This window comes from Balaenoptera ricei, chromosome 5 (genome assembly GCF_028023285.1).
Source record: "Balaenoptera ricei isolate mBalRic1 chromosome 5, mBalRic1.hap2, whole genome shotgun sequence".
Taxonomy (NCBI): Eukaryota; Metazoa; Chordata; class Mammalia; order Artiodactyla; family Balaenopteridae; genus Balaenoptera; species Balaenoptera ricei.
This window is the reverse complement of record NC_082643.1, coordinates 36847580-36861159: the sequence shown is the minus strand read 5'-3', so window position 1 is coordinate 36861159 and position 13580 is coordinate 36847580. Positions and strand designations below refer to the sequence as shown.

Genomic DNA, 13580 nt, shown 5'->3' with positions numbered 1-13580 from the left:
TATCCACAAAAGCAGGCCAGAGGCCATGATGTGCAACCCAAACCTGGGCGTCTTCTCTCATAAACAGACCTATTCTGCTCAGGTCTCTGCCGTCCCTCCCACCACGGGAGATGAAGTGCCCCTGTCCATCCAGGCTCAGGTGCCTGCAAGTGACACCCAGGGCCCCACCTGCCCCCTCTCTGCCCGGGCCTCGCCCTCAGCACGCAGCAGGCCCAGCGCTCTCCCGCCTTGGCCTCGTGTCCCCGCGTCCAGCTCCCCACAGCTGGCCTTCTCCACTGCCACCTCCGTCTCCCGTGTCAACTGGCTGCGGCTGGAACAGCTGAGGACACCACAAGGGTCATGGGCTGGATGCAGCCCTCAGGGCTCCCTCATCTGACGGGTCCCCCAGCCTTTGACCCAGTCTGGGCCACTGCCTCCCCTCTGGGCCTATGACCTCCTCAGCGATTCCTCCTCAGTCTTCTCTGCTGCCGCCTCCTCTTCTAAACACGGGGTGCCCCTGGCTAAGTGCTCAGGACCCTTCTCCTCCCGGAGAGGCCCCAGGCACTCCAATTGCTCTAGAACCATCCGGAGGCCGAGGATGGACGCCCCCCCTGGTCTCCAGTCCTGAACTCCACCGACCTTCAGATTTGTCGGGGCCACAGCCTCCATGCCGTCTGCACTTTGATACGAGGCCTCCCACACCGAATAGTCCAGCACGGACCTCTAGGCCCCCTGCCCCCAACCAGACCCTACCCCCGCCCCGGGGCTCTTCCTCTCGGTCAAGGGCATCAGCAGGACCCAGCTCTCGAGGTCCAGCAGGGGTGCTGGCCACCCTACGCCCCTCCACCCCAGCCTGCTGGCACCATCCTGTCTGTCACCCGCTGCTGCAGGCGACTGACTGCCGGGACTGTCCCTCCCGCCCCTCCCCGCCCCACCCAGGACCTATCTCCATCCAGCCCTCAGTGTCTCTGACACTCAAATCATATGACGGTCCCTCTCCCTTAAGACACCCCAGTGGGGCCCACTGCTCTTCCCATCCTCTCCTCGGAGGCCTACGAGGCCTTAGGGAGGTGGCCTCTGACCCGCGGCCTCTACAGCTCCTCTGTGCCTGTGGCCCTGACTCGCGGGGCCCCAGCCGCCCTGGCCTCCCGCCGCGGAGGCTTTGCCCTCGCTCTTTCCTCTGCTGGAGGCTCTGGCCCGCTGATCTGGGCGCAGCCGGCTTTCTCGTCACCCAGGTTGTACCTCAGATGTACCTCTGCAGGGAGATTTCCCCTGAGACCCCAGGTACCCCTGCTACCTCCCCCGTTGGTCACGTCACCCCTTGGCTGCCCTCACCGCTCGCCAGGACCCGAAATACTCATTGAACCTTTTGATTGCTTCTTCCCTGACCCTGCTCCTGGAATGTACCAGCAGGACCTTGTCTGTCCTGGCCTCTGCTGCACCCACAGCCCCTGGACAGGTCCCAGCTCCTGGGAGGTGCTTGGCAAATATTTTTAAATGAATAAAAACTTCCAGTTCCCCCATCACTGATTTTAGTCTTATGGCTGAAGATAATATTCCAGCTAAAGCGCAGATTTTTACTTTCTTTTGTATAGAGTGGAATAAAAACTTGTTTTGGTCTTTCCTGATGGGGAATTGAAGGATCAGTGAAAGCAGGAAAATAAATTATATCAACAATCTGAGCAGAGAGAAGAACGTGTATCTAAATGTCTCAGACTCTCTCTGGTGGGGAAGTTTTGAATTTGATATTGAAAATGCTTTGGGGCTTTTTTCATCAACCTAAATTATTTTATTTTGGTAAAATACACATAACACAATACTTACCATTTTAACCGTTTTTATGTGTACAGTCTAGTGGCATGAAGTACATTCACAGTTATGTAAGCATCACCACCATCCATCTCCAGAACATTTTCACCTCCTCAAACTGAAACTCTGATCTTATTAAACATTGACTCCCCATTCCCCTCCCCTTCAAGCCCCTGGTAACCTCTATTCTACTTTGACTCTGAATTTGACCACACTAGGTACCTCATATAAGTGGAATCATACAATACTTGTACTTTTGTGACGGGCTTATTTCGCTCAGCATGTTTTCAAGGTTCATCCATGATGTAGCATGTGTCAGAATTTCCTTCCCTTCTAAGGCTGAATATCCCATTGTCTGTATATACCACATTTTGCTTATCCATTCTTCCATCAATGGACATTTAGGTTGTTTCCACCTTCTGGCTACTGTGACTAGTCCTTCAGTGAACATGGTGCACAAGCATTTGTTTCAATTCTTTTGGGTATATACCTAGAACCTAAACTACTTTTCAGCATTATTCAGTACTGGGGATGGGGGATTCCAAGTCGGTAGCCTGAGAGGTTTCCAGTAGCCGTGCATGCTCGGAGGTGCTCCTTGCAGGAGGGCAGTACCAGGTTACAGTGCACTCACCCTTCGTCCAGGGTCCCACACGGCCAAGGCAAAGAGAAAGAAACAGCAAGCGAACCCAGCATTCAACTCAAAAATCTCTCCCACTCCATTTCCAATAAGGACAAAACAAAATGTAAAAATAAGACATTTTTATTAAAAGCTGAAATGTTTTCAAAGTTTATACATGCAAACAGATAATTCCATCACATGGATTTCCAGATCACTGACAAGCAGATACAAACCAGCCTAGCAAACACGCACGAACACCCTAACCCGCTCAGTACTTGTATTTGGACTCAGCCTGTTCACTCGGAGGGAAACCGGACACTTACCAGCATGTCCCTACTGCTGTCGTGCCCCTGGTGACCGGCCTGATGGAGGGGAGGGAACATCCCTGTCACACGGTCGAGCAGAACAGTGCCGGGCTCTCTGCTCCACCCCAGCAGCCCTGCCCACCAGGACTGGTCCCTCCAGGCAAGTGACTGGCAGCTGGCTTCCCAACACTGGAGGCTCGTTTCAATCAACGGAGCACTTGAAACAAAATCCTGGCTGCCTGAACCACAGGTCCATTACAGCAGCATCCCTCGGAATGCCACCTGATCAAAGTCACTTTCTGTAAGCTCCCGGGGAGTCCGATGCCCACGGAGGGGGCAATCACTGCAGTGCTTTCTTTCTCAACTCTTACCTTCTTAGAAGCCGCCCTGGTTCTGATTTAAACATTTGGCATGTCTGACACGCTTCTTGAGTTATGAAGTTAGGACACATGGATGCTTCGTTTCTATCACGGATTTGTGAAGGATTAAAAAAAATAGAGCACCCAGATTTCATTAAAAAATTTATTTTCATATAAAAGTGCCAAAATATCCACCAACGTCAATCTATGTCAACAACCAGTTTACGCTAGTAATCAAAACACAAGCCTCTTTATTCACACTGTTGAAAACGCGAACCTTTTTCACACGTTCCCACAGTAGCTGGAGTCTCTCGACAGCGGGAAGTTTGCGCTCCTGTTCGCGGTGCTAGTCCATATGTCCAGGTCCATATAGGCACGGAATGGGTTAAACCCTGGGTAGTATTCCTTGCACATGACCGCCTGGTTTTCCATGTGAGTCGAGTGTTCCGTGGTGGGGTTGACGGGGCAGCAATTTTCATACACGTCGCTTTGCGGGGCCCAGATGGAACCAAAAAGTCCAGACATCGGAGACAAGCTTCGGGTGCTTGTGAGGTAGGGCTGAAGGATACATGAGGAGAAGGAAAAAAAAAAAAAAAGAAATGTTTAAAAAAATAAAGGAGCCTTAGAAAGGCAATGGCAAGGTTGACTATGTACCCGTGGCTACCACAGTGGAATCAATCCAAGCTACCTGGACATTATTACACTATTCTCAACCACCTGGGTGGCTTTAATTCCATTTTTCTCAAACAGAAGGTCATGAAATTCCCCTCAAACTATTGATAGATAAAACTTTTTTCAACCCAAGGACGGACCCACAGGTCAAATGCCCTCTATTTGTAAAAAAGCGGCAGAGTGGGTGTCAGAGAAGGACAGAGGGTGTCCCCAGGCAGGAAGCCCTCCAGCCCTGTCGCTGACACTGCCTGACCTTCCTGGAAGGTTCATCTCATCTCCTCCCACAGATGAAAGGTCAGTGGGGCCACAGGAACACAGCTGCATCCCAGAGGGCTTCCTGGCCCAAGTTCAATGCCATCGACAACCATTTCTTCTCAGTGTGGTTTGGGGCGTCTTGGCTGCTAGTGTCTGCAAGCCCCCGCCCATCTGACCACGTGTGAGGCCCCTGCAGAGGGCGGCTGGTGACCTAAGGGGAACAAGCCGGGCTCTGGCTGATCTGAACCCAACCCTAAAGCTACAGAGAGACCAGGATGAGGCAGGCACTAGAAAGAACCCGGGCACAGCAGGACGGGGCGGCACTGACCGGAGAGCTGATGAGGCCGGCGTGTCCCCAGGCGGTCGGCACGTTTGGGGGGCTGTTCCAGGCAGACTGGGAGCTGTGGTCAATGAAGTCTGTCTGAACTTCGGCAGGACAGGGGAAGCCATTGGGGTAGTTAATGTTTTCTACAAAGAATGGGAGACATCGACAGAGGTGAACATTTTTCTGGAGAGAATGGAATTCTCACTCTCAGAAAAAGCTCTCAAGGCCTTACTATATTGACAAGTTAAAGATGAACATAAAATAATTACTCCATGAGACATATCACCTGGGAGGCCCTCAGGAAGTTCTTCCTCTGGGCTTAATTTTTTGTATTTGATAATTTGATGCGACTCTTTCTAATACACAGAATACACTAAAATACTGCTATACTTTCATAGTAGTAAATACTACCATAGATTTGAATAGTGTCAAGGTTCTTACCAGTCCTTAAAATTTTCTTTTATTGCCTGTCATGCCAATGTCGGCCATCTCCACATACACCATATGCATTGATAAAGTAATAGGAAACCAAGCACTTCTCCGACAGCAGTAAGAAGGTATAAACACAGTCTCACAGGCAGGAAGAAAGTTACCACAGCACCCCCTTGTGATTATCATAGAGCACTGCATATATCAAAACCCAGATAAGTACAAGCATCTTGTACTTATATTTGGGCCCAGAATCTGCAATTTTTCACAATTTCCCCTTCAAACTCCTTCCCTTCCTTCTGCAGCACCATCCAGGGGCATAAGTGTCAGGACATGTGAGGAACAAGCAGGTAAATGATTCTACCTCACCTGGGACTTGTTTCCCTAAAAAGAGTAACTAACCCCAGCCTCCCAATGGATAATCCAATGGATAATCCACAGTTTAGGTCCACATAGATCCAAATGACCCCGTTCTACCTAATTTGAAGGACTAAATAGATTAGGGTTATTTGTACAAGTCCCCAGACACCCGGGTTTAGAGGGCTTTTTGAGGCCATATAAAATTACATATGGCAGGCATGCTGGACCCACATGAAGGACTGACTCAGCAGCCTCCTGGAAGATCATTCTCAAAGGCACATTCTTTGCAGTAAGTGCCTTGAGTCCACACACCCTTCCTGCTTTGACTTTCTGAGAATAAAAGAATGGCACTGGGGGACTTCCCTGGTGGTCCAGTGGTAAAGAATCCACCTTCCAATGCAGGGGATGCATGCTCGATCCCTGGTCAGGGAACTAAGATCCCACATGCCGCGGGGCAACTAAGCCCGCGTGCCACAACTACTGAACTCTTGTGCCTCAACAAGAGAGCCTGTGTGCCGCAAACTACAGAGCTCACGCACCCTGGAGCCCGCGCCACAACCAGAGAGAGAAAATCCGCATGCCACAACTAGAGAGAAGCCCGTGCGCTGCAATGAAAGATCCCGCGGGCTGCAACTAAGACCCAACACAACCAAAAAAAAAAAAAAAGAATGGCATTAGGATTGTCCAAACAGCTTTACCTTCTGGAAAGGCATTGTAGTCGTTCAGTTCCAGGGGGCAGTACACACTGGGAAACTGGCCTTCACACGCTGCATTCCAATCAATGAAACTGCTACAAAAAACAAGGGGTCTAGTTTCAGAAACAGGATGTCAACAGATCAAGGAAAGAAAGAGGAGTACGACGTTATTGCCCAGCATCCTCATCGCTGCTAATTCCTCAACTCTGGAAAATAAAAGAAGTACTTTATTGTCACAGAATCAAAGACTTACTAACTCAACACTCATCACCAATGACACAGCACTGCAGGATGGATGGCTTGGACTGGATGCCCACTTCCTTTCGATGGGGATGTAATTAATGTACAGCATAGGAAACATAAGTTAATCACACTGTAATACTCTGTGTGGTGAGAGTTGGTGACTAGACTTACATGGTGATCATTTTGTAATGTATAAAAATAATGAATCACTATGTTATACACCTGAAATATAATACTGTATGTCAGTTATAATTCCAAAGAAAGTCAGAGATGGAGTTTGATCTGTTGAGTACAGAGAGCCAAGGACTCAGGGAAAAGTGGGGGCAGGGGAGCTTTTCTTTAAATGAGACAAGAAAAAGCAAATAAATTATGCCTAGATAAGGGGAATGGATCAAAACCCGGCTTTCAGTTTGCCAGAGAAGTACTTTCACTTAGACTGTAAAAAACTTACCCATGGTTAGGTGTAAACCATGTAAGCAGGATCAAGATTTGAAAGAGAAAATTGCTCTCACTTTTAACTAAAAGGTATTACATTAAAAAAAACAACAACAACAAACTAAAACCCACCCACGTTTGTGAAGTCTAACCAGAGGCAGAACCCGTGCCGTGGCTGTGGCTTTGTCAGCACGTGGAGGACGGGACACCGCCGAGGGTCCCAGCACCCACCCAGGGGGCTCAAACACATCCGCTACTAACTGCCACCTTCCACTCGGGGCAAGGCCAGACTATGACTCATGGTAGATGCTTTGATCCCAATTGCAATCTGGATTTTCATTATAGAAATAAGAAAGTAACTACCTCTTTAATAAGCTGAACTCCCCAAAAAAACTTCAACTGGATTCTGATTAAACACAGATATTAAAATTTTCTCAAGTTCTCATAATCGAATGATAAATCTAATGCCAAGTCTAAAAAGCTGCCACTGTGGAACTATTTTTCGATACTCAAATTATTCGATCTTTAAAAATTTTAAATGTGTTCAAGATTAATGCCAAGGAAAAATGGAAATTTTTGTTCTGTTAGCGGGCAGGAATTATGAGGGACTGTTTTTGTTTTTTCAGTTTTGCCTCTAATATATGAATAGCTCATCTTTTCATTTTAAAAAGGAAAACAGTGACGTGGTCACCGGCTGTGTTACTTTTTTCCTTCCCCGTTTCTCTCAATTCCTGGCTTGTAATTGTTCAGACATCACAGCTCGACTCCAAAAGGCAGCTGGCAACACCCAGCTCAGGAGCTGGGGAGGAAGCCCGGACCTGGCCGCCGCTGCCGTCGTCGGGATGGAGCGCATACCTGCTGTGCACCGGGGCGGGCGCGGGCAGCACGGCCGGCCCGCTGCTCTCCAGGGCGCAGCCGAAGCCGCTGGTCACACACACGGGCTGTGCGGGCCACAGGTCCCCCGGGGGGTAGAGACCTGCGGAAGAGAACAGGCCTCTCAGCCCCCCTCCTTCTCATGCAGCCCTCGGCCACCCTTCCTGCAGGACCAGCTCGACTTCTCCTCCCTCCAGGAAGCCCCGCCCCCAGCCCGTATCACCCGCGCGACTTCCCCACCGCAAGAGCCCTGCGGTCTGTAAAGTGCAAGGGCCGCGCGCTGCTTTGACCTGCACTTCAGACGGGACACAACCATCTCCTGGCCCGGATTACGAGATCATGGTAGTGACTCAACAAGCACTGCAGGGCCTGCCTGCTTCCTGCAAAGCCCCGTCAGGATTCCCAGGACACAGCAGTGAACACGTTGACATTCAAGTGAGCGGAGACAAACAACAAACAAAAGAAGTAAGAAGCTGGGAAAACGGTGCTGTTACAGCCCCAGGGATGAGACACAAGGATTCTGTGGCAGTGGAGGGGGCCAACCTCAGCACCAGGGGAGGGAACACCCTGCACCCTGCAGGTACGGGGCGTGGAGTGACGTGAGTGAGCCCTGTTTTCCACAACTGCCCCCGAGCCTTCCTCGGGAGGGACCCTGTCCTGGCTCGGCGCTCCCAAGCCGTGGAAGCGCCTGCCTGCTGGGTGTGCCAACACGGCCATATGGTCCTGACCTCAGTTTGAACACCGTCCCCCTAAACCTTTCCAGGGGACGCCCGGCTCCTGCTCCTCCCAGCAAACACCTGCAGCACCTCTGCTTGTCTCCACCTTCACTGCCACAGCCGCCGCTCATTCGTGGGATGCACGGATGGACGCCATTGGTTGATGGCATGGATTAAAGGGACTGGCCATCTGCACACGGGCAGGAACTCCACAAAGAAAGAACAGACTCAACTATTCGAAATGCACTGGGAACCCGAAGGTCTACCAGCCAACCAGGCCACATGGGGATGGGGGGAATACATGGACAGGAATACGTGGACACAACTCTCGCTTTCCAGGCAGCGTGTGCGCCCCCAGGGCTGCACCCCCGTGTGGGGGCTGGCGGCAATCACCCGCCTGGAGACCCGGAGACCTGTAGCTCACAGTGGTCAGAGAGACCCTCAAGCGTTTAAAGAAACACCACCAGAGACCACGTAGCTGTCATAGCTGTGGGGGTCTCTCAAGGACAAGGTCCACCTCCTAAGGCCGCCCTGGTGTTTGGGACCTCGCTCAGCGGCTGGGCAGGGACCCTACGGTCAGTCCTGCAGGGCAGGGCATCCTGCTGCGAAAGTCCTGTTGAGAATCGCTGGAACCAGAGGCTGCATGAGCCAATTAAGATCAGATCAACCAAGAACCGCCTCTGCATTCAGGTGCTCACGAACAAATGGACCAGAAGCCAAGACCGCACAGAAACGAGGGGCGTGTATGCTGCTTCGAGACAATCTCTGTGGTTCTCACGTTTCTTTGCTTCCTGGAATGGATGCTCTGACTGCCCACGTTCTGACCTATCTTTCCAAGGATATTTGCTAAACAAAGCCTCAGAGATGGAGACAGGGTCTCCCCCTAGAGCAACGGGCAAGTTTGCTTCGTCCAACATAATAAAGATAATGTCTCCTGCCTATTATTATTTTTTTTTTTTTAAATACCTTCCCAGTGATTTTTTTTTTTAATTAATTAATTAATTTATTTATTTATGGCTGTGTTGGGTCTTCGTTTCTGTGCGAGGGCTTTCTCTAGTTGTGGCAAGCGGGGGCCACTCTTCATTGCGGTGCGCGGGCCTCTCACTATCGCGGCCTCTCTTGTTGCGGAGCACAGGCTCCAGACGCGCAGGCTCAGTAGTTGTGGCTCACGGGCCTAGTTGCTCCGCGGCATGTGGGATCTTCCCAGACCGGGGCTTCCCTGGTGGTGCAGTGGTTGAGAATCTGCCTGCCAATGCAGCGGACACGGGTTCGGGCCCCGGTCTCCTGCCTATTATTAAAACAACCAAACAGAACAAAAACCTTAGGTTCCCTAAGCCCAGGGCTCCTTTCCTGTAACGGAAAGGAGCCTTTCCAACCACTGACCACTGCAGGTGCAGACGACCACCTGGGCGCCCCTGCATCGCCCCCAAGAGACTGGGGGCCTGAAGGAGGTGTGCTTACAAGATGCTCAGGCTGCTTGCTGTGCTAAGCGTCCTATTCTCTGACCCAGGAGTCTCTTGTCCTCTGGCAGCAGCTACAAAATCATGGCAGGCTAACTTGTTAGCTCGTAATAAGTAGGGTAAACGCCTCAGACCCTTCCCCGGTCTCGACAGTGATGTGATCTGACTCACGCTCAATATCATCCCTCTGGCTGCTGTGCTGAAAAGAGACGGTAAGGTGGTGGCGGATGTTCACCAGACTTACTGTGGTGATCGTTTTGCAACATGTACATATGATGCATCATTACATTAGTTATACCCCTGAAACTAATATAATGTTATATATTGATTATATCCCCAAAATAAAGAAAATAAAAGTCAATGAGATAGTGAGGTGAGGTGAGAAGTAGAGAGACCTGTTGGGAGGCTGCAGTGAGAAAGAACGGTGGCCATGGGGAGAAGTGATCAGATTCTGGGTCTGTTTGGAAGGCAGAGGCAGAGAGTGAGACAACAGATCCCGTGTGGGGATGAGGAAAAGAGTCTGGGATGACGCCCAGACTTCTGGCCTGAGCAACAAGAAAGCCCGAGTGGGAGGCGGTGTGAGGAGTAGGGCTGGGGAGGTGAGCGTTCGGGGCGGGACACCGGTGCAGACCCGAGGACAGATGGCAATGGCAGCTGGCTGTGCAGAAGTGGGAGCTGTCGGGGGGCTGGAGGTGGACAGACCACCAGGAGAGCGTGAGCCAGATGAGCATGAGAGCTGGGGGAGCCGAGGGGAACTGCACCGGGACCCCCGAGGTCACAGCCCGAGCAGAAGGTCTCAGGAGGCCGGAGTATGGGGCCCCGGCCACGGAGATCACTGGGGCCCCGCAGACACTGCTCAGGTGTCACGGCACAGCCCCAGCGGTTTCAGGGAGAACAGGAGGAAAGGAATCTAAGCAGCAGGCAGACGGCTCCCCCAAGCAGCTCTCCCAGAGAAGTGGGCACAGAAGCAGCCAGATAAGGGGGGGTCAAGGGAGAGAGTCTGGCTGCTTCTGTGTTAAGGACGGGATGGGAGGTCTCACGGTATGTACGTATCCTGCTGTGGACGACCCGGTAGAGAAAACCTGGCGCCGGCGCCGAGCCGGAGCGGGACCCCGCAGAGGAGGGCAGCCTGACAACCCACGGGCCGCAGCAGGAGGGCAGCGGGGGTGGCGGGTGGAGGACGGGGTAGGCGGAGCCTCTCTCCTCCCCGGGAAACAGGAAGCATCAGCTAAGAGAACCAGGCAGAGGACTGACAGGTGGGCACGGGGGCGCCGCAGCTGCCGGGAGGCTGGCGGCCGGCCGGCTGTGTGTGCTGCTCTCCGGTCTCGCTCATCTGCACGGCACGGGGCAGAGAAGCTGGAGAGCTGGGCAAAACCACGCCCGTGGCTCTGCAAGGAGGGCGCAGCGCAGGGGGAGGGGGCCCAGAGGTGACGTAACAGCAGGTGGGAGGACTGAGGCTGGGCGCGTGAGGGAGGTGCGGGCAGAGGAAGGGGACGCACAGGCCCTGCGGACAGTGACCGTGAACAAGGGCTGTTTCTGCAGTGACTTTAGGGCCTCAACGGGGATTGTAACGGGTCATCAAAAAGTAACTGCAGATTATTAACAAAGACGAGGTAAAAAGGCACCTGAAACACATACACACAACATGGATAAGACACTAGATGACACACAGTTCTCCAACTGACGACAAAAACAGACAGGAGAACATGTCAGGCGTACCTGTTTTGACACAGGTTTTCTTCTTCCTCACCGATAATTAAATCCTCTTTCCCCTCTATCACCTCAAAGAGAAAAGGCGGTGCCTTCTAAACCTCCCTAAATCTTGCCTAAGCAAATTACTGAATTTAAGAGTATTTTTTCATCAAAAACACTTATTTTTATTGGACCAGTAAGAAGATCCAACTCACGAATAGTTTATTTCTGTTGATAATCTGACAGCAGATAATCTCTCTGTAACCACAGAGCTGGAAGCCTCCTGCCTTCAAAGTAAAAGTGCTCCACTGTGCTTGGCAGCCTTTAGTCCAGCACGGTTCACATGAGCAAAAGCAAGATCTCGACGGTGCCGCAGAGGGTGACAACCAGGCTTATCCTGCCACCATCCCTGAGCCTGGTTAGGCAGGAAGGAGGCGCGAGGAGAAAGGAGGAGACACGAGGGCAAGAGAGGTGAAGGGAAGGAGAAGGAAAGAGAGGGGGCCTGGAGTTAACCTCCGGGACAGACCCTGGGCGTAGCGGCTTCCCTCCCTGGGCCCCGTGTCCAGGCTCCTGGGCCACTGTCCCTGCCTGGCTGAGGCCGCAGAAGCTCAGCGCTTGGCCTCAGCACTGGTGCAGGAGGGAGGCTGGATCAGTGGACAGGCTTCTGAGACAAGGCGGAGGGGTGGGGACGGGGGACAGGCAGAGACACAGGAGGTGGAAGTCGGCTAATCGGGGCCCCGGACCCTCCTTCTGCTCCCCGCTTTTCTGCCATCTTAGATGGGAAAGGGAACTAAAGGCGGAGGCAATTCCTGTAAAGGGGCCCCACCTTGCTCCGGGGCCACAGGCCACCTGTGCCTTGTGTCCCAGGAGGGAGCTCAGGGTCCGTGCAGAAGGGGCAGCCGAGGCCAGGGGCCCCGAGGACACCAGGGCAGAGGGCAGGGGCCTTCCCGATGCTCGAGAGCCGGGGCACACACAAGCCAGCTCTGTCTGTCCTCAAGCTCCCCAGCCAGCAGCGCGACATGGACACCTGGCCGGTGTCCGGAGCAAGAGCAACGCGCCTCACCTTTATCTTCTTCAACAGCCGCAGGCCCGGCAGGAAGGCTGGGACAGGGGGCGTCCGCGTGTCGGGGGAAGCTACTCACGTCTCTGCGGGGAGAGCAAGAAGATGAGGAGCCACTGACCCTCTCTGTACAAGGAAATGCTGAATTTCTGTAACTCAGTCTGACTGCGTTTTTACATGAATTCTTCCCCTCAAAAGCCATAAAGATACTAGAGACATAAAGGTATACACCCAAAAAAGGGCTGAGGAATATTAAATTCCCAAGATCCAGGGAAGTCTTTTTTTTTTTTTTAAATAACATCTACCTTCAATCTTCTATTTTGGTGTAAGAGTATGTATGTATGTATTCATTCATTCATTTATTTATTTATGGCTGCATTGGGTCTTTGTTGTTCTGCGCAGGTTTTCTCTAGTCGTGGCGAGCGGGGGCTACTCTTTGCTGTGGTGCACGTGCTTCTCACTGCGGTAGCTTCTCTTGTTGTGGAGCATGGGCTCTAGGTGCACAGGCTTCAGTAGTTGCAGCACACAGGCTCAGTAGTTGTGGCACGTGGGCCCCAGAGTGCGCGGGCTTCAGTAGTTGCGGCACATGGGCTTCAGTAGTTGTGGCTCGTGGGCTCTAGACTGCAGGCTCAGTAGTTGTGGCACACGGGCTTAGTTGCTCCACGGCATGTGGGATCTTCCTGGACCAGGGCTCGAACCGTGTCCCCTGCACTGGCAGATGGATTCTTAACCACTGCGCCACCAGGGAAGCCCCCAGGGAAGTCTTGTTTTAACAAACACCAACAGCACAATGCTAACTAAGGTAGTCTGCAGTTTCCAATCTGCCTTCCAGCAGCTGGCAGCAACCTCCCACTCCTGGTTTACTCTCTACCCCTAACAGAAAGAGCTCGCATAGAGCTTTCCTCATCCATTCCATTTTTATGACACCACCCCCTGTCCTCTCATGGTGCCTAAAACCTAATCACACTCCTCACTCTGAAACCTTCTCCTTCTAACATACCCTCCTGTTCTCCCTCTCAGTAAACGGTGCTTGTTTATTTTGTCCGATGCTGCAGAAATCATCACACGGTGAAACTGTAAGCATGTGAGTGTCTTCTAGGTTCTTGCAGACTTCTGTGAATCATCAGTGCTCAGTTTTATTTCAAGTCCTAGAAAAGAGTAGCTGGTTCCCATCCTTACTGTTACTACTGTTCTTCCTACTTTCAGGAGTGACATCTTTTCTAACGCGGCCGTATCACTGAAAGGACCAGCGATACCAGAGACGCTCCCACACAAGCGTGTTGTCTTGGAAAGA

The 13580-nt window shown here is 52.0% G+C and overlaps 1 protein-coding gene across 5 annotated transcripts in view; it reads right to left on the bottom strand.

The window, feature by feature from the left end:
* Positions 1-2532: 2532 nt before the first annotated feature.
* TMEM131L (transmembrane 131 like) overlaps positions 2533-13580 on the bottom strand; it is a 159655-nt gene continuing 148607 nt past the window's right edge. For 4 of the 5 annotated variants that reach the window (XM_059922639.1, XM_059922640.1, XM_059922641.1 and 1 more), the window contains 5 exons: positions 12290-12372; positions 7341-7461; positions 5811-5902; positions 4327-4466; positions 2533-3629 (listed from right to left, as the gene is read on the bottom strand). In XM_059922639.1, the coding sequence (XP_059778622.1) occupies positions 3354-3629; positions 4327-4466; positions 5811-5902; positions 7341-7461; positions 12290-12372 (712 nt within the window). In that variant the 3' untranslated portion in view covers positions 2533-3353. Of the gene's footprint in view, positions 3630-4326; positions 4467-5810; positions 5903-7340; positions 7462-12289; positions 12373-13580 lie in introns of those variants that run through there. The other variant, XM_059922643.1, reaches the window with a different exon arrangement.